At 46.9% G+C, this 20,302-nt stretch overlaps 1 protein-coding gene across 1 annotated transcript; it reads right to left on the minus strand.

Annotated features, from left to right (window-relative positions):
- Positions 1-4,550: 4,550 nt before the first annotated feature.
- Positions 4,551-5,817, minus strand: LOC140218501 (uncharacterized). The gene has a single exon (XM_072288250.1). The coding sequence runs from the start codon at positions 5,815-5,817 to the stop codon at positions 4,597-4,599; it is 1,221 nt and encodes a 406-aa protein (XP_072144351.1). The 3' UTR covers positions 4,551-4,596.
- Between the last annotated feature and the right edge of the window lie 14,485 nt (positions 5,818-20,302).

The following is a 20,302-nucleotide window of genomic DNA, read 5'->3' on the forward strand; positions in this document are numbered from 1 at the left end:
CTGACGCCCGTTATTGCCAATGGGTCGCAAGCCCCAAGGGTAGCGTTGGCCTGGCGGCCTGGGGCACTGGAAGCATCCGAAGGTCCTGGCAAAGCATGAGAAGACTGATAACAGAACAACTTGTTTATTCTAACATAGCAAAAGAGCGGCCGGTCAGGTCGACCGGAGTGGAGAGACGGGAGAGCACGTAACTCAACAGTACAAATCGGAGCCTCTCTCTTGGCGTCCGGGGGCAGCTGCTCTTATACTCCCGGCGTCGCGGTCCAAAAGGGAAGGAGGGAAGGTCACGGGATGAAGGTCACGGGACGGCGCAGCAGGAGCCCACGACGGCGCGAACTGTCGGGCCGAGAGACCTGCTGAACCGAGTGTAGTGACGCATCGCCAACCTTCACCCACACGACGGCGTGAACAGTTGAGCCGAGAGACGTCCAGGCTCCTCATTCGGGGAACTCCGCTCCCCGGCTGCCGCGCTTTGACAAGCGAGGGCACACACACACACACGCACACACGAAGACACGTGGCACTGAAACACGCCTGGGCACGCTTGGCGGGTAGGCGTTGCGGCGGCGTCGGACGGGCCAAAATGTCCGCCGCTTTGAACAAAGCCCCGGCGTCCGTTGCATCCGCGCCGGCATTACCGCGCGTTGTAGGCGAAACGTAACAGTACTATTGAATTTGTAGGTTCTCGCTTATAGAGAGCGTTAAACAACATAAAAATGGTGGCGCTTGCGCCCCCAGCTTGTGCGTCCCACTTACAAGGCAAGTTTCGGTGGTTCGATGCAATCGCGCACTTCCTTTTAATTAGTCTGTATTAGAACGTTCATGCGAACAAAAACCCCGGTGGAGTCGGTGGGTTCCCTCGTATCTAACAACGGATAGCCTTTTGCGCCAGCGACGGATGTGGCCACGGTCCGAGTATCTTTGACTCGGAAAATGGTTTTGAGTTCACTTTAAAGTTGTCCGCAGAGAGGAGGCATTGGACAACTTGGCATTGGAGGAGGCATTGGAGGTGCGTGCGTGCGTGTGTGTGCGCGCGCGTGTGTGCGTGTGTGTGCGCGTGTGTGCGCGCGTGTGTGTGTGTGTGTGTGTGTGTGTGTGTGTGTGTGTGTGCGTGTGTGTGTGTGCGTGCGTGTGCGTGTGTGTGTGCGTGTGTGTGTGTGTGTGTGTGTGTGTGTGTGTGTGTGTGTGTGTGTGCGTGTGCGTGTGTGTGTGTGTGTGTGTGTGTGTGTGTGTGTGTGTGTGTGTGTGTGTGGACGAAATGAGTTGGTGTCTTGGTGGGCAGACCGGGCATGCCTCGTCAGCAAGGTCGCTGCCGACAGCGCAGCAGTGGGCCGAAAGCCACTGAAAGATGATGTCGTCCCCTATTTCCAGAGCACGATGGTGTAGTTCCCTAATGTCACAGACCGACTGCTAGTATGGCCATATATATATATATATATATATATATATATATATATAGTTCAATGAGAAGTTCTGTGGGTCCGGTGCATAGGTAGTTTTAGAAACGAAGGTGCACACTTACGAAAATTGCATCTTTTCTTTTCTTTCTTTATTGATACTGTCAGCCCTTACATAGGGCCATTACAGGAGTGGAGAAAAAAAAATAAAACAAGCAATGTCAACACATTTGATTCATACAACGTACAAAAATGAAATTACATTACATATACATTGCAATAGGGCAAGCAGCAAAAAAACAGTCAATGTACCTTGAGGCATGTACAATAAGAACATACACAGATAATAACAAAATCAAAAAATAAGATGATTCAGAAAGTCAGATCATTAACGGACCGCGCCATCAGAATAAATGATGGCATGCAAATTACTCAGAAAACTATTTAAAGAGGTAGACTGAACTACGAAATCGGGAAGCATGTTCCACTCTTTTATTGTTCTGGGAAAAAAGCTATATTTAAATGTGTCATTATGGTTTACCGGAGGGGGAATATACATGCTGTGGCGATGTCTAGAAGATTCGTTATTAGAAATTTCAAAATAGTTCGTCCTATTTATTTTTATTTCATTATGAATAATAAGGAACAGGAACTTCAGCCTATCATACTTAGTTCTTAATTCTAAATTGGGAAGATTTGCAAGCTGACATAGTTTTGAAGGGGAGTGAAGTCTACCATATTTGTTGAAGATGAATCGAGAAGCTAACCTCTGAATCCTTTCAAGTTTCTTACGGTTTTTCTCTGTGTAAGGATCCCAGACAATTTTCGCGTACTCAATGATTGGTCTGACCAGTGTTCTATAGGCCAAGTTTTTAACTTCAGAGGTTGCTGTGTGTAAATTTCGTCTTAGGCTCCAAAGCGCATTATTCGCATTCTTACTTACTTCATCTACATGCCTATTCCAGCTTAAGTCACTTCTAAATAATAAACCCAAATATTTGTGTTCCTCTACTTTTTTAAGCTTGTTGCCATGTATACTATAAGGAAATAGCAGGATCTTCTTTTTTCTTGTAATAGACATGCTTACTGATTTAGTTGGATTTATAACCATTTGCCAGTCAGAACACCATTTCATAATGTTATCAAGGTTGCATTGCAATTTAATTTGGTCACTGGAAGATTCTATATTATTATAGACAACACAGTCGTCAGCGAATAGTCTTATTGGAACAGAAATGTGATGTGTTAAGTCATTAATGAAAATAAGAAATAGAAGAGGACCTAGGGCACTTCCCTGAGGTACTCCGGATAACACCGGCTGAAGACTGGACCTATGCGCGTTTATTTGAACGTACTGCTGACGGCATTGTAAGTACGATGTAAACCACTTTGTGAGGTTAGGATTCTTAAACACAGTATTAATTTTGAACAAAAGCTTGGAGTGGGAAACTTTATCGAATGCTTTGGCAAAATCCAAATAAATGAGGTCCATCTGTCCACGGGAATTTATCGTTTGTGAAGTGTCATGAACCAATTCAACTAATTGAGTGATCGTAGATAGTCCTTTACGGAATCCATGCTGCGCAGAGGATAACAAGTTATGCATTTCAAGGTATTGTGACAAGTGTTTGGCTATGATATGTTCCAGAAGTTTAGAGCATGTACTTGTGAGGGAAATCGGTCGGTAATTGCTAATGTCTGAAGTGTTCCCAGTTTTATGAACTGGTATTATTCTTGCTAGTTTCCATGCGGTAGGGAAAGACCCATTCAAGACTGAGGAATTAAATATTTTTGTAAGGAACTTAGACACCCATTCAGCATACCTCACTAAGAATTCGTTAGGAATATCGTCTGGTCCAGGGCTCTTTTTAGTCTTTATATTGAGTAAAAGGTTTAGAACACCTTTCTCAGTTATCTTAATATTCGAAATGGGAGGGCGGGCAGAGAATTCACATACACTAGGCACTGCTTCATCATCCTTTGTATAAACCGACGAGAAGAAAAGATTAAATTGGTCAGCCCTTTCAGCATCATTAATTCCGGGATTAGAACAGCACTGCTTATTAGGCGGATTGACATATCGCCAGAACTTAGCCGGTGCTTCCGAGAGGAACTTCGTCAATGTTACATTGTAAAATTGGTCTTTCGCCTCCTTAATTAGCCGCTTCAATTCTTGCCTCATTTCCGTAATTGAAGTTTCGTCATCTGTATACTTACTTTGAGAACATGCTTTCCGTTTTCTTTTAATTTTCCGCTTTGCCTGAATGATTTTTCGGTTCATCCAAGGATTTGTCTTTCCGCATTTTTTATTCTTCTTAGGAACAAATTTATCCATGCAATGAGTTACTACACTGTAGAAGAAATTCCACAAATCATCAATGCTCACATCCGATTGATACAAGCAGGTAAATGCATCAAAAGAGCTTTCGAGATAGTCTAAGACACTCACATCATCTGCGGATTGAAAATTCCAAACTCTTTTCTTTTGGTTACCCAGTGAGGGGGATGGAGGCATACTGAAAGTAGCTATTGGAATCTTGTGGTCTGATATTCCGTCCTCTACGTGGCAATCGGTCAAAAGCCCTACCAACCCATGCGACACTAAAATAAGATCCAAAATAGATGAGGTTGTACCACACACTCTGGTGGGTTCTCCTACAATTTGCTCTAAATCATAAGAGAATGCCAAGTCCAAGAGCTGTTCGCAACTAGCCACGTCTACCTCCCCGGGTGAGTATGAGCTCCAATTAATTCCCGGTAAATTAAAGTCGCCCAGAAGAAGGATATTGTCTCCTTCTCGAAAATTTCTTTCCATAAATTCCCTTAGGCTGTTCATTCCATCAGGGGAAGTATTTGGGGCCCTATATACACCTCCAATGTAAACTGTTCGATCAGCAAGTTTAGTTTTAATCCATACAGCTTCGATACTATCCGATTGTTCAAGGGTAGTACACAATATGCTTTGCTTAACCAATATGGCTACTCCTCCACCTCTTGCTCCTCGATCCCTTCTAAATGCTTTGTAACCAATTGGCACGACTTCGGCATCTTTGATATTGCTATGTAACCATGTCTCCGTTATGACTATAACGTCAGGTTCATGTTCCAAAACCACAGCTTCCAATGCATCGGTTTTGTTTATTATGCTCCGCGCATTTATGTTTATAACCTTAAAGCCATCCTGTTTACCTTGTTGGAGTCAGTTGCCAGTTTCAATTACCCTCAAAATTTGGTACCTCAAGTTTTTATCCTCATCCCATCCATACAATATATTATTAATTTTCAGTTTATCAAAGACAAGTTTGGCCCTACGACCTTCTTTTCTTTCCTCGGCACACGAGTCCCACAGTTTCTTTCTAATTTCTACTACACGTTTGGAGTAATCTTCGCTAATGCTTATCTCTGTATCCTTAAGCTTGGTACAATTGCTCAAAATCTTTACTTTCTCCCTGAAGTCCGCTAGCCGAAAGATAATTGGGCGGTTTCTACCAGGTGTTTTCTTTCCAAGCCTGTGAATTCTTTCAATGGAGCTTACTTGCACCTTCAGAATGTCTCTGAAAACTTCTTCAGTGACTTTCTTCATCAGTGCAACTTCATTCTCCTGCACGCCTTCTTGCATGCCTCTAATTATTAAATTATTTCTTCTAGAACGGTTGTCCAAATCATCAACCTGTCTAACAAGGCTCGTCGCGCTTTCATCCCACCTGTCAACAAGCGCTTCAACGTTTGTGAGCCGGAGCTGAGTATCGTCAAAGCTTTGTAGTTTCTGTTCAATTGCAAGAAGTCGTTTTTGCATTTCAAGCATTCTTGTTTCACAGCTAGCCTGATTTGACTGAACCTCAGTAAGTTTCGACAGGATCTCTTTCTGGTTCTGGATTACATTTGCAAACATCGCTTCCGTTACCGGTCCAGGATTTTCTTCTACGTCGCCCGACAGCTTAAGAAGCAAACCCACAAGCGATAGACACTCCGAAAAGTTGCATAACACGGTGTGTGGGCACGGCAACACTATAAGACAAAGGTCGTCACTACGGAAACAGTATTTCGCATTACTAACCTGCACAAAGAGCGGTATGTTGGGTGACATAGTCACGGCTGTGTTGCTGTGCCCACTGAAGCTGTCCCTCGGTGCGCTCCAATTTATAGGCAGCAGCAGGTCCTTGTTGGGGGCGGATACCGTGGTCATTGTGCTCGACGAAGATGCGCAGAAGGTGGCTTCCACGTGTGGCGTTGGCAGCAGTACCGTGCAGCTTTCCGTGAACGCTGTAGCGTAATCGCTGTCCGGGTTCATGCGCGTCGATGCGATAATGCCGCAGCGAAGCTCCGAGCATCCACCGTCCGAGAGAGGTGTTATCCCGTTGACGACGAAGGCATTGCACGCATACAAGACCTGCACAAAGAGCGGTATGTTGGGTGACATAGTCACGGCTGTGTTGCCGTGACTTGGCTGTGTTGCCGTGACGGCTGTGTTGCCGTGGCTTAACGTTTCGGCCGTGGCACGGCCGAAACGTTAAGCGGTTTATTTTTTAACGGTTTATTCTGACGAAGGCCGTGCCACGGCCGAAACGTTAAAAACATTAAAGATGCAATTTTCGTAAGTGTGCACCTTCGTTTCTAAAACTATATATATATATATATATATTGCTACGTGCGTCTGGATCATATTGTCGCTCGCGAAGGCAGTTGTTCCTGGTGCTGAAGTGCATCGAGGAAGCCCTAAACACGTGGCGCGAATGTTGGCCTTGCATGTCTTAAATGCAGACCCTGTACAGCTGCAGTATAGTGAGTACTGGTATAGCCCTATATTTTTCCCGCAGATGAATTTCAATACCTGAGCAATGACATGCAGATAACTTCTTGCCACATGTAAGGATATTCGAGTGATTCAGGATGCGTACATCGCTCCACTGTTGGAAACTACCGTATCGGATACCGCTTTACAGCTCGATTCTTCTTGTACCGTCGGCCCTTGTATAGTTAGCTGTCGCAACGCATGCCTGACGACTGCAGATACGAGTTTATAATCCACTCTGTTAAACACAGGAACGCACCAACGACTTCTCATTCAGCCGTCGGTAAGAGCTAAGCAGCCTCCGGGAGCAATGTGCTTTCCCCGAGAGGCCATCAATAATTTAACACGATCCAGCAAAAGCACGATCGACGCACTCACATCGGCGCACGCACACCTTATCACCAAGCGAAAGCCCCGACACCCTTCCAAGATGTGACCAGGGCTGTGCGGCAGGGTGAAGCACAGGAAAATAAAAAGAACGGGTCACACTGGCAAGACGTCCACTCAGAAGACGCAACGACGAAGGAAGGGCGTCGACCCGACCCGTTCGAAGTTTCCGCATGAGCCCGCCGTGACGTTTGATAGCGGTTATGAAATTCGAACCCGGCTTCTCTGGATTTAAAAATCTTAAATGCTCTTTTTGAAATGTAGAAGACAACAGTCAGCGGAAAGTGCTATAAATGTATTTTTCGTCTAGTCGTGCAGGCTTTCTTTCTAACCGAATTTAACGTTAGCCAGCGTATATATGCCACCTCATATACAGGAAGGGCTTCGCCGTAGCTCCTGTCCCGTTTCAACCACAAAGGTGACGCTCAGTCTCCGAAAAAAACAATCGCGTGCCTGGCTTTCAAGGGCGTTCTTAGCGTCCTGCACCGTTTTCACACCGTTATTAGCGCACCTCGGTTCGCGCATCGACGCGGCGCTTGCAGATGCGGCGTGTTAGAGCAGCTGCGAGTCGCTGACCTTCTCGAACGTGGTGCGTAAGTTTTTATTCACGAGTACGACTCATCTCTTCGCCCCGCCATGTACTTCACGAGCACGCACAGAAGAGGAAGGATAAATAAAAAAAGGGGGGTGGGTGGGGAGGAAAACAAGGCGAAGGCACGGTCGTCCGGCTGGTAGAAGCACGCGGCAGGTGCGTGCATAATACGCCCTCCACGGTCCCCGTGCGTCTCCTCCAGGGTCCCGCGCGAACTCAGAGGCGCACTGACGAGAGTGAAAGAGAAAAGGACGGGCTCCGCGGCAGCCCGGGGTGGCGACCCCGCGGCCGTCAGCCAGCGCGCCCATCAGCGCTGACCCGTGGAGACTCGCCGTGGCGTCGGGCGCCGTCGAAGACGCTTGGAGACAGAGCAGAGCAATGACTGTCTCGTGCCTCGGCCGGGTCAGCTGTAGGAGACTCGCCAGGGAGTAAACGCTGCCACTACGGCGTGCACCTGTGCGTGCGGGGGGAGGGGGGGGGGCACGCTCACAAACTCACATCGTCTCGTTCCCAGCAGCTCTTCACAGTGGCGGTATCCCAACGTCGGTGACCGCTGACGACGACGCTTTCCTTCGCAGAGGTTGCCGGTTGTGCCACGCTTCTCCAGAGCGCACAGCTAGCGCGTCACTTCCACTTGCGAGATCTCAATGAGTGCTCCACCGCTGACTTCATGGCGGACTCGGTCACCAACGGCCGTACGTGCGCGGGGCCTGTCAAACGAGTGTGACGATGGCGCGGTAACTTCAGAGATGCGGGTGATTTCCAGTGCTTTACGTGATTTATTGTAATCAAGGTCCAACGTCTCAAAATTTATTGCGTTCACTCGTCCTGAGTCAGCCTATAGAGGCAATCTTTTCAATCACCTTTTATAAGACCGATAGACATCCCTACCCGAGCACGCTTTGGAACCATGCATAAAAAATGAACGAAATGTTAAAGAGCATATGAAACACTGCAACGGCTAAGTCATGCGTTTGCACTGTGCATAGTCCTTTGGCCTCCCAACTTGTGCCCGACCGACAGGGCGTGCACCCAATATAACTGCGGCGAGCGAGTTCGTAGACTGCTGGGAAAAGCGATTCCTGGAAACAAAACCTGCATGCAGATAGCCCCGAGCGTAATTTCCCTTTAATAATTGCCCCTACTTATGCCTCCGGCGAGCACGCCATGCATGCCGCCCCCACGCGACCGCGACCGAGTGAGCCGTGCAAAGAGAGAGAGAGAGAGTGAACCCCCTTGGTCTCTGTCCAGCTCTAAAGAGGATAGGCCTCCCCATGATGCTCAGAGTTCACGGCCGAGCCTGGAGAAAACAAAAGCGTCGGTCGCCGAGGCTATTGTTGCCTCCGCAGGTCCACGGCCGCGGTTTAAATGGCTGCGCGCGGTGGCGCTGCAGGAGAACTGCGCGCGTCCACGTGCGTATGCGGCCGCTGGGCGCCCACGTCTGCGACCGAAGGAACCGCGCGCGTTCCCCGCGGCCTCCTCACCACGCCGTCGCCGCTTTCCTTTTCCGTCAGCCATTCTCGGTCGCCATCCGCAGTTTAAGTGCCGTCATGTCTAACAGCGCCTATGTAAAAGCCACGAGTCTCCTGGCTTAAAGGGACACCAAAGAGGAATAACAAGCTAGACTATGCTGAAGTGAAATATGTTTCTATAGAGTACCGAAATGGGCCACTGTTACCTTGAGTGCAGGCTTGGCATTATTATTATTATTATTATTATTATTATTATTATTATTATTATTATTATTATTATTATTATTATTATTTGTTTTGAAACATATCGTGGTTTCGGCACGTAAAACCCCATAATTTAATTCTTTTTTTCTAAAAAGGTAATACATTTGACAGGAAAGGGAAAGCGAGGAAGAGGCTGGCAACTGCCACCAGAAGGTGCACAACGCTTGCCTACTCTTCAGAAAGGAGGGCACAGAAGCTTAGAAATAGAAGATAGGGAGGAAAGAGGAACGAAAGAGCAAGATGACAAGCTTAGTAAGGCAGCAAATACGGGAAAAAGCAGCGCTTGTCTTCGTGGTTCTTTCGGTCCCTTTGTCAATGCAAGCGCTGTAAGTGAAGTTTGCAATGGAATACCAACTAGCCCGTACCAAAACCCTGCTTCGCAAAATGAAAGACGGGTGGCGATGCCTCCTTTGGCTTTCCCACTTCAGCTTCCCGTGGCGTCATGGATATTCACAGCGTCTATCCATCAAGAAAGACTACACTGCATTCTAATAGAACCTATAGGACTCAAGCCGCCGCGGTAGTCTAGCAGTTTAGACGTTGCACTGCTAAGCCGGAAAGCGCGGGATCGAATTCCGGCATAAGTAGCCGCATTTCGATGGGGGTGAAATGCAGAAACGCCCGTGTATCGTGCATTGGGTGCACATTAACGAAAACAAGGTGGTCAAAATTAATCCGGAGTCCCCCACCACGACGTGCCTTATAATCATATCGTGGTTTTGGCACGTAAGAACCCGTAACTTAATTCATCATCATCATCATCAGCCTGGTTACGCCCACTGCAGGGCAAAGGCCTCTCCAATACTTCTCCAACTGCCCCGGTCATGTACTAATTGTGGCCATGTTGACCCTCCAAACTTCCTAATCTCATCTGCCCACCTAACTTTCTGTCGCCCCCTGCTACGCTTCCCTTCCCTCGGAATCCAGTCCGTAACCCTTAATGACCATCGGTTATCTTCCCTCCTCATTACATGTCCTGCCCATGCCCATTTCTTTTTCTTGATTTCAACTAAGATGTCATTAACGCGCGTTTGTTCCCTCACCCAATCTGCTCTTTTCTTATCCCTCAATGTTACACCTATCATTCTTCTTTCCATAGCTCGTTGCGTCGTCCTCAATTTAGGTAGAACCCTTTTCGTAAGCCTCCAGGTTTCTGCCCCGTACGTGAGTACTGGTAAGACACAGCTCTTATAAACTTTTCTCTTGGGGGATAATGGCAACCTGCTGTTCATGATCTCAGAATGCCTGCCAAACGCACCCCAGCCCATTCTTATTCTTCTGATTATTTCACTCTCATGATCCGGATCAGCAGTCACTACCTTTCCTAAGTAGACGTATTCCCTTACCACTTCCAGTGCCTCGCTACCTATCGTAAACTGCTGTTCCCTTCCGAGACTGTTAAACATTACTTTAGTTTACTGCAGATTACTTTTTAGACCTACTCTTCTGCTTTGCCTCTCCAGGTCAGTGAGCATGCATTGCAGCTGGTCCCCTGGGTTACTAAGGAAGGCAATATCATCAGCGAATCGCAAGTTTCTAAGGTATTCTCCATTCACATTTATCCCCAATTCTTCCCAATCCAGGTCTCTGAATACCTCCTGTAAACACGCTGTGAATAGCATAGGAGAGATCGTATCTCCCTGCCTGACGCCTTTCTTTATTGGGAGTTTGTTGCTTTCTTTGTGGAGGACTACGGTGGCTGTGGAGCCGCTATAGATATCTTTCAGTATTTTTACTTAATTAAAATGTAACTAAACTTAGCAAGTTTTTCTTCGCTAAAGCGGTTAAATGCAAGAAGATACTTTAGAATTCATGACGTATAAGTGACGTACACCAGCGCTGTGCTCAGTGCTAAATCCAAGAAAGGAAAGTTTGGCCCTTATTTACTCCGCTAGTGACCACCATTTTTCCATCGAAGAAATGAAGAGAGAGCTTTCAAAAGAGTGCTTTACTAGTTTCACCTGATGAAGTGTTTCTCTTTAATGTCCCCATTAAAAACGCGCGAAAGCACGGAAACGCATGAAAAGAAGTGATGGTCGTGTTACATGTGCACCGTACGTTCGCTAATGATTCAGAGTTGATGTAAATATTTCGGCTCAAAAAAAAGGTCAAATTTTTTTTTATGTAATGAAACGAATGAATGGCATCTGCATCAGTGTTGCGCAAAAGGCCGGAAACCGGAAACGGCTTGTTAGCAAATGTGACGTTAAGCGCACAGCGTCATATATAGTTACGTGAAGAACGCCTGATGTAGTCTGCCCAGGTTCCGTTGTCACGGGGTGCTGTGTAAACGATGTAATAAGGCCGCCTTATAGGGCTCTGAACTACCTGTGACATCTTAAACACATTTTTTAAGTAGCCCGCCAATTTTGTACAGAATGTCATCGTTCGATCATCTTTTTCTAATGTCGCAGCGTATACGCGCCGCGAAGGAACTGCAAATTCAAAAACAGGGCGGCGATTTAGCGGCAAATGCGAGAGAAATGCGCTAGTCATTACGTGGCACTTCTTTGAGGTCCCGCATCCATGATTTAAACCGCGTTCACCAAATTGCAAAGTGTTGTTCAGGAGCTCACTCGGCACACGTCCTGCCTCTTCGATCGGGAAGCGAAATGCAACTGACGGTGCATAGTCCGCAGCAAACCATCGTCTGTTGCGAGCACGCACGCAGGCTCTTCTAACTTATCCCACCGGCCCTCTCTGCCTCTACCCCGTGACCGGCTTCCCACACTTCACACACGTACAAGTTTTTTTCACTTTGACGCTCTGAATGCTATATATATAATGCAGTAAAGAAATTAATCCCTCGCTGCTGTCTATAGCGCTTTTCAGCTCATTTTCTTAATTGCGTGCACGTGACGCCAGTGGGGCCACGCGTGAGTATGAGAGCTGTTTACTGATTTACCTACGAGCGACATCACTTTCGTATACTTCTAATTTGATGTAGCACAGGCGTAACGACATCTACAAGCAAGGCACACAAAAGCACACAGCGCTGTTTGTCGTTTTGTGTGCCTTCTATATATATATATATATATATATATATATATATATATATATATATATATATATATATATATATATATGTCCGTGCCGTTGTGCCTGCGCTACCACAATTTAGAAGATGATCTACCAAAAAGCCCATATATAGACCCTTTTCACGGCGACCCCGTGGGCGCTACCATGTTTGTTTACGTGGTGACGCGTCCATTGCTCGCCTCAGCTGCCTCCATTGCCTTTGCGCAGACAATAATGTGCATGACGCCCCAGTGCGGCTCAGCAAGCCCGTTTCTGCGGATACGATCGTATACGCTGACTGGGTGGATGACACGAAGCTTTGGCTACAGCTTCAGTAAGCACTTTCGGAGCTTATTACGCCTTGTCAAAACGGTGCGAGCAGCGTTTACGGTGCTTGTACTATAGAAGCGGGGCTAAAAATGTATTCCAAGCTGTCGAAACTTTCCGCTTCTGAATTAAGTCGGGATAAGTGTCTTTTACTCTTCGTTCTTTATTTGCCAATATACTTTGAAGCATCACCTTGTCATGTTTCCGACTCAGTAACGTTCCTCGGTGCGGTTATTCGAGAGTTCTAGAATAGGGACCCCAAACGTTTTGGGGCCCCAAAGAAATAGCGTCGAAGCCACTGCGCATGCGCGAGAAACAAACTGAGTTTGGGTTTTGCGTCGGGCACGCTATTCCACTGATTTAGCAGGAGCCCCAACAGATTTGCGTAAACAAACATGGCGGCACCCATCGAAGCGACGGCCCTAACCTATATATAGCACCAAACTGGGTTCGATTCGTGGTAAAAGCGTGAAGTTCGCAAGCTAGGATATGTGACTGCGCTTATCGCTTTCTCTCAACTAACGTGTGTTATGAAGATGGATTCATTAGACGCCGCTGATTCCGAATTCGATTGTGGATTTTATGGCTCGTAGGCCTAACATGGTTTAGCTTGGCTGGTGAAGGCACGTAAAGTTGGTTACTCAAAACGTTGCTCAACACCACGGCCGGTAGTGCTTAAAACTAAGCGCAACTAATTGTTTGCTGCTTACAGACTAACCTCTCAATTGTAATTAAACCCGAATACGCGAAAGTCATTACTAATAGTCATCATCATTAAGAAGTCATCATTACTAATATGGATGAGATAGTTCAAGTGGCTGAGGAGTTCTATAGAGATTTATACAGTACCAGTGGCACCCACGACGACAATGTGAGAGAGAATAGCCTAGAGGAATTTGAAATCCCAGAAGTAACGCCGAAACAAGTAAAGAACGCCTTGGGAGCTATGCAAAGGGGGAAGGCAGCTCGGGAGGATCAGGTAACAGCAGATTTGTTGAAGGATGGTGGACGGACTGTTCTAGAAAAACTGGCCACCCTGTATACGCAATGCCTCATGACCTCGAGCGTACCGGAATCTTGGAAGGACGCTAACATAATCCTCATCCATAAAAAAGGGGACGCCAAAGACTTGAAAAATTATAGACCGATCAGCTTACTGTCCGTTGCCTACAAACTATTTACTAAGGTAATCGCAAATAGAATCAGGAACACCTTACACTTGTGTCAACCAAAGGGCCAGGCAGGATTCCGTAAAGGCTCCTCAACAATCGACCATATTCACACTGTCAATCAGGTGATAGAGAAATGTACGGAATATAACCAACCCTTATATGTAGCTTTCATTGATTACGAGAAAGCGTTTGATTCTGTCGAAACCTCAGCAGTCATGGAGGCATTACGGAATCAGGGTGTAGACGAGCTGTATGTAAAAATACTGAAAGATATCTATAGCGGCTCCACAGCCACCGTAGTCCTCCACAAAGAAAGCAACAAACTCCCACTAAAGAAAGGCGTCAGGCAGGGAGATACGATCTCTCCTATGCTATTCACAGCGTGTTTACAGGAGGTATTCAGAGACCTGGATTGGGAAGAATTGGGGATAAATGTGAATGGAGAATACCTTAGAAACTTGCGATTCGCTGATGATATTGCCTTCCTTAGTAACCCAGGGGACCAGCTGCAATGCATGCTCACTGACCTGGAGAGGCAAAGCAGAAGAGTAGGTCTAAAAAGTAATCTGCAGTAAACTAAAGTAATGTTTAACAGTCTCGGAAGAGAACAGCAGTTTACGATAGGTAGCGAGGCACTGGAAGTGGTAAGGGAATACATCTACTTAGGGCAGGTAGTGACCGCGGATCCCGATCATGAGACTGAAATAATCAGAAGAATAAGAATAAGCTGGGGTGCGTTTGGCAGGCATTCTAAGACCATGAACAGCAGGTTGTCATTATCCCTCAAGAGAAAAGTGTATAATAGTTGCGTCTTACCAGTACTCACCTACGGGGCAGAAATCTGGAGGCTTACGAAAAGGGTTCTACTTAAATTGAGGACGACGCAACGAGCTATGGAAAGAAGAATGATGGGTGTAACGTTAAGGGAGAAGAAAAGAGCAGATTGGGCGAGGGAACAAACGCGAGTTAATGACATCTTAGTTGAAATCAAGAAAAAGAAATGGGTATGGGCAGGTCATGTAATGACGAGGGAAGATAACCGATGGTCATTAAGGGTTGCGGACTGGATTCCAAGGGAAGGGAAGCGTAGCACGGGCCGGCAGAAAGTTAGGTGGGCGGATGAGATTAAGAAGTTTGCAGGGACGACATGGCCACAATTAGTACATGACCGGGGTAGTTGGAGAAGTATGAGAGAGGCCTTTGCCCTGCAGTGGGCGTAACCAGGCTGATGATGATGATGATGACGCGAAAGTCAAAATTACTATTCTTATCATAAAATTCTTTATTTTATCTAATTATTTCTAATAGCTTTTCTTTAACGCTGTAGTGGCGCTGTCAGCGCAAGATGCTATATCCGCATACGCAAAGCCCTATTCTAGAACTCTTCTTTCCTGCGTGCCCCGACGCTAACACCCGCAAAGCTCTTTAGGGCTCCAAACTATTGGGGCCCAGTTCTAAAATTCTCTGCTATCTGATTGTTTATTATTGCGATAGCAATTTTATGGACACTCCAAACGCATTTCTGCCGTCGCCATGAGGTTCCGTACAAAGTGCAAGGGCGACAGAATCGTCGCCGCGCTCCGTATGCTGTATGTGCGGGTGAAAGCGTGAGAGGGTGATCCGGCAATCGCGTCTAAATCTCGCGCACGCAAGGGAGGAAAGCGGGGAGGAAGCGCGCCGTCTTCCGTAGCGCGCAACGATCCGGGGCAGGGGTAGAGAGGGGGGCGCGTTCTACTCCTGCAGGCGGCTCAGGCCGCTGTATCTTGAAAGTCCGCCGTGCGTAGTGTTTTCGCAGCTTAGTTCGCGTTGATGCGAGAGGCAGCACGAAGGTCAATTTGCTCGCTGCTGCCGCCGCGCTTCCTCACTGCAGCGTTTTGACAGCGAGTTTCCGTGGTTATCTAGTGAAATGTGTTCACGTTTGCTTGTGCGCGCGTGATAATATGCTTGCTAATTTGATTAGTGTGCCTATGTTTACAAGTTTATACGGCCGATAAAACTACTATCCTTACTTCGTATAGTTGTCCACTAATTTGCTATCGCAATCGATGCTTCGCCTTTCGGGCGAAACTGCGATCTTTTTTTCTGCCTATTATCGCTCGCGGGTGTGCTCAGTTGCGTAGATTTGCTTTTGCCGCGCACAACGCTTGGAATGTAGACGTTTGGTACTTTGTAATATCTTGTATCAAAGACCTATTGTCGTTAGCCACTCGTTTACTCCTCTGGACCGTCACGAAACATTCAACTTCGAACGTTCAGCTTCGAACATTCGTATGCTGTCGGCGCAGTCCGTAACCCATGTTTGGGCGAATTGATTAAAGAATGCGCCCATTCACTTATTTTTGATGCGTGGACTATAGAATGGCGTAATTTTAGTGTAAGGTGGGGTGGATGTGTGTAGATAACATGCGAAAAACTTACTATGCCAGGAAGTGGTGCTACTCCCTTTGTCACTGTGTAACGAGCAGTGCTCACTCTCGCCGACATTTCGGAGTTGAAGTATTTCTCTGGAGGTTAGCGATACAACGCTGGCGGATGAGTGATATTTTTATTATCGAGGAAAGCCGTGCATCGCGAAAGGCCGGCAGCAGAAGCAGTCTTTGTGTATAGCAGCGGTCTGTTACCCACACAGATTCATTTCATTCCTTAATATGCCAGTCACAAATTTCGAAGACAGCTACTGCACATGTCTTCCCTCTATTGACCCTTTTCGCGGAGCAGTTTTAGAGAAATGAGCTGGCACTTTCGGCGGCGCGCCGCACGTCGCCTCAGCGACAGCGCACGAATACGAAGCCATTACCACTTCCACCTTGCTTCTGCGCGATCAGCTGTCGGAAATGCAACTGAGTTTTCGCTAACGCAGTGCGCTCCAATCATGCCGGATTGAATCATGTGGATTGAAGACATGTGCAGTAGTTGGCTGCAAGAATATATAGTGACTGGTATATTAAGGAATGGAATGAATCTGTGTAACCAAGTTCGCGAACCGTTGCTGCAACTGTCCGTACGTGTTACCGGCACTTAGTGATGTACGGCTTTCTTCGAGGATACAGAAATTTACCAGCGTTGTATCGCTAACCTTCAAAGAAAGGGCTTCAGCCCCGGAACGCCGGCAGGAGTGAGTACCGCTCGTTAAACAATGACAAAGGGAGTAGCGCCGCTTTTTCTGTCATAGTACGTTTTGCGCACAGTATCGACACACATCTACTCCAACTGGCACGGAATCTTACGCCCACTATATATAATCGCCAACGTGTCAATAAGTGAATGGGCGCACGCATGAATATATGCGCGCCATGCATATACGCATAATAAATGACGGGCTACACCGATAGGGCACGAATGGTCGAATCTGAATGCTTGTTGACGGTCCACATGCTACGCGAGTTACTAGCGATAATGCATCTTTGCTACAATGTATTACAACGAACAGAACGGCTACCTTTCATGCCTTGCGTGCAGCGAGAACAAATATACCCTAACTGAGCGCACCGGCGAGCGATTAGGCCGAAATAATCAGATAGTTACCGCACCAAGGAAATTTACTGAGTCAGAAATGTCACAAGCCGCTGCTTCAAAACATTTGCCAAATTAAGAACGAAGAGCAAAACACACTAATCCTGATTCAATTCATGAGCGGAAAGTTTGGATAGCTTGGAATACATATGTTTAACCTCGCTTTTAAAACAAGCACCATGTACGCTGCTCGCGCCGTTTGAACATGGCTTAATCAGCCTCCATCGCGCTTTTGGGTGTTCTCTGAAGCTGTGGCAAAAGCTTCATGTCGTCCACCCAGTCACCGTCTAGATATTTCCCGAAACAGGTTTTCTAAGCCGCACCTGCGTCATACACACCCGTTGTAAACGCGGAGGTAACGGAGGCAGTTGAGACAAGCAATGGACGCGTCACCACTTGATCAAACACAGCAGCGCCTACGGGATCGCCGCGAAAAGGATCAATACGGTTCTAAATTTTGCAGCATGAACGGAGCATATAGTGCGTTAGCGATCACCCAGTTTCACTTCCGACAGCTGATCGCACAGTAGCAGGACAGAATCGAGAATGGTAATGGTACTAATAGTAATGTTTTCGCATTCGTGCGCTTTCACTTCAGGCAACGTGCGACGCGCCGCCGAAAGCGCCATCTCGTTTCCCTAGAGCAAACTACTCCGCCAAAAAGTGTTTTAGCCACTGCAGGTTTACTGTCGCGTGCGCGCTGTGCTGTTTCATCGTTGACGCGGTGACACGGCGGTGCTGATGCGGCTTGTCGTCGTACGGATATTTACACCGATGACGACAAGACGCCAATGATCAGCCGGCTCGTCGACAGAGTGTCGCTCAAAGATCAACTCGTTATCGGCCACGGCGCGACCGACGACCGCGAGTCTCGAGGTCTTCGTGCCCACGACGCCGACGGGACCACTGCAGTCTGCCGATCGACCGTCCTTCCTCCGGAGTCCAGGTGATCGGCCGATGAGCGAAAACATGTATACTGCAGCAACGTCTGCGTTAGCGCTTAAAGCGAATCCTACAAGCTTCCGAAATTCGTACATTACTATAAATACTCGCCGGCCGTCCAAATCAAGTTTGAGTCAGTGTTCACTGTTCACTGAAGATTACGCCTAGCACACAGACTGGTGTTCACTGCCAGCATTTCTGAGGTGCAGGTTATCAAGTAATTAAGACGAAAAAGAGTGTTTAAGAGTTGTGTTTAGACAATGATCATTCAACATGAAGCGCTCGGGTCGTATAGGGTCGCCTCTATACAGGGCTCAGGAAGCGCATATATACGGTGTGCTGTCAAATGTCGGCATGCCGCTGTTATTGCCAGTCGCGTTCATCGATGCTTCTCTCGCTGAAACGTGACACGGATTAGCAGGTTTGAAAGCATTGTCATGTTGTCTATTATGGAATTACCGAGATGCACTGCTCGCGTAGCGTGTCAAACTGTCAACAAATGGTCGCGTCTTCGATACAACTGCGAAACAACTGCCTTGCTTGAGTGTCCACGCTGTTGGCATCAGGTATTCGGGAGAAAACTGCCTGCTCACTAAATTAGCGCTGATGTCCGCACAGTATTCATTAGTACTACTTTATCGAGCATACAAAGTGCATGCATCATGAAGAGTACAAACAGCGAGATTTGCCCACAAAAATCGGTAGTTACATGTGTAGAGTCGAATTAAGGTGCCCGGCCCCTCACATACCGGCACGGCTCAGAGTGAAGCGACCTTGTTTATATGTCTAAATTACGGTATTTTGCTACATCTAGGCATTGTTTCACACCAAAAGGGTGCAGTTTCCACGTATGACAAGCGAACGATGAGCGGTGGCTGTGCGTTGCGTGTAAACAAATGTACCGCTCTGGGTCTGTCATCGGTGCTTTCCTGATGAAATTACATATGTGCTCCTTAAAACAGTACAAAAACACAGAAAGCTGCGCTCTAGGACTTTTATAACAAATATGCAAAAGTTAGTTTTTGAGAAATCATAGAACAGATAAAAAATGGCGAGCAGCATACTTCGGTATCAGCGGCTGCAGGTTCCGCGGACGCCGCGTTTCCGCAACATAAGCGCAATTAAGTTTTTGTGGAAATACTTACTTTAAAAAAAATTGAATTCACTGCCTTGTTATAATGTTTGATTCATGCATGTAGTTACTGATTTAACAGTACCTTCGGGAAGTGCTGAATTTATTTTCTTCCGTTAGAATGGTGTAGCTTCACTGTCACCTGGCGAAGATGTCCAGAGCCTCAGTATATGAACGACGCATTCCGTGTGTTCCGCCTTGCTTCCGGGTATTTCCTTGCAAAGTGGCACACCAAATTTGGCTTCAGTTCAACTACCATCTGGTCAATTACCGCTCATCACGGATGTTTCTTTTAAAGCGAAGCTTTATTTGCCTATCTTCTCGGGTTTAGCATGGCTGCTGCAGCTGATGGGTCGGGCGGTCGCTATCTCAGCGGGGTATATTTGTGGGTATATAACGGGAACAATTACTGAGAGCTTACCACTGTTGTTGAAAAGTGCACAATAACTGCATTCTATCGGTGCTAACATATGGGTTAATTAGCAAACGGAGTGCGGGGGCTAATCGACCATCTAATGTCCGCCGTGCTGAGAACGAATAGCGAAAAAGACATCGTCACATCGGTTAAATCCTCTTTAAAAAAATATCTGTTCCGATTAGAACATATCACTCGGTATATGAAGGCTGTATGTGCACCGCATGCTAGCTATAGCAAACTGGCTTAAAATGGCCCTGTATGCTGACCGATAAGCTAGACAATGAGCGCACCTCTGTACTGCGCAATAAAAAATAAATCCCTACATAAAATATGTATATATAATTTCGGCATATACGGGTAGGTATTTTAAACCCCACCGATCTCTCAATGAAACAGTACATTACATTCAATGGCTTCTTTTATTCTTTATTTAGTTTTTGTTATTCACCATTGGGTATGTGCCACTGCATGTGCCCACTCTTGGCCCATTCTACAAGATTCCCATGTGCCACTACTACGCAAGAGTTACAGAATCCTGTGCGTGTGTGCGTGTGCGTGCGTGCGTTTACATTGCACCGTTACATTCAGATCGTTCTATCGCAGTGTCCCAACTTAAATCGCTTCACGTGGATTGCCGCCTCTCAAGTGCGTGCACAAGGGACTTGCAGCAGCGTTCTGCCAACCGTCTGCGTTTCCAGGAGGTTTCCACTCATCTGCGGCCTCTCCATGGCTCTCGACTTCACCAAGAGCGAAATGATTGCGTTTAATGTTCTCAGATATAAGAAGCACACTTTATCGCTGCAGCTCCCGCGTTTGTGTGCGTCATTCTTGCGGGGGCGGGGGGCATTCATAGTAAAATGCCACCCCCATATGGTG

Source organism: Dermacentor andersoni, chromosome 1 (genome assembly GCF_023375885.2).
Source record: "Dermacentor andersoni chromosome 1, qqDerAnde1_hic_scaffold, whole genome shotgun sequence".
Lineage (NCBI taxonomy): Eukaryota > Metazoa > Arthropoda > Arachnida > Ixodida > Ixodidae > Dermacentor > Dermacentor andersoni.

Bases quoted from the DNA above. Each gene is read 5' to 3' on its own strand.
- LOC140218501 (XM_072288250.1), bottom strand. From the start codon at position 5,817: ATGTCACCCAACATACCGCTCTTTGTGCAGGTCTTGTATGCGTGCAAT.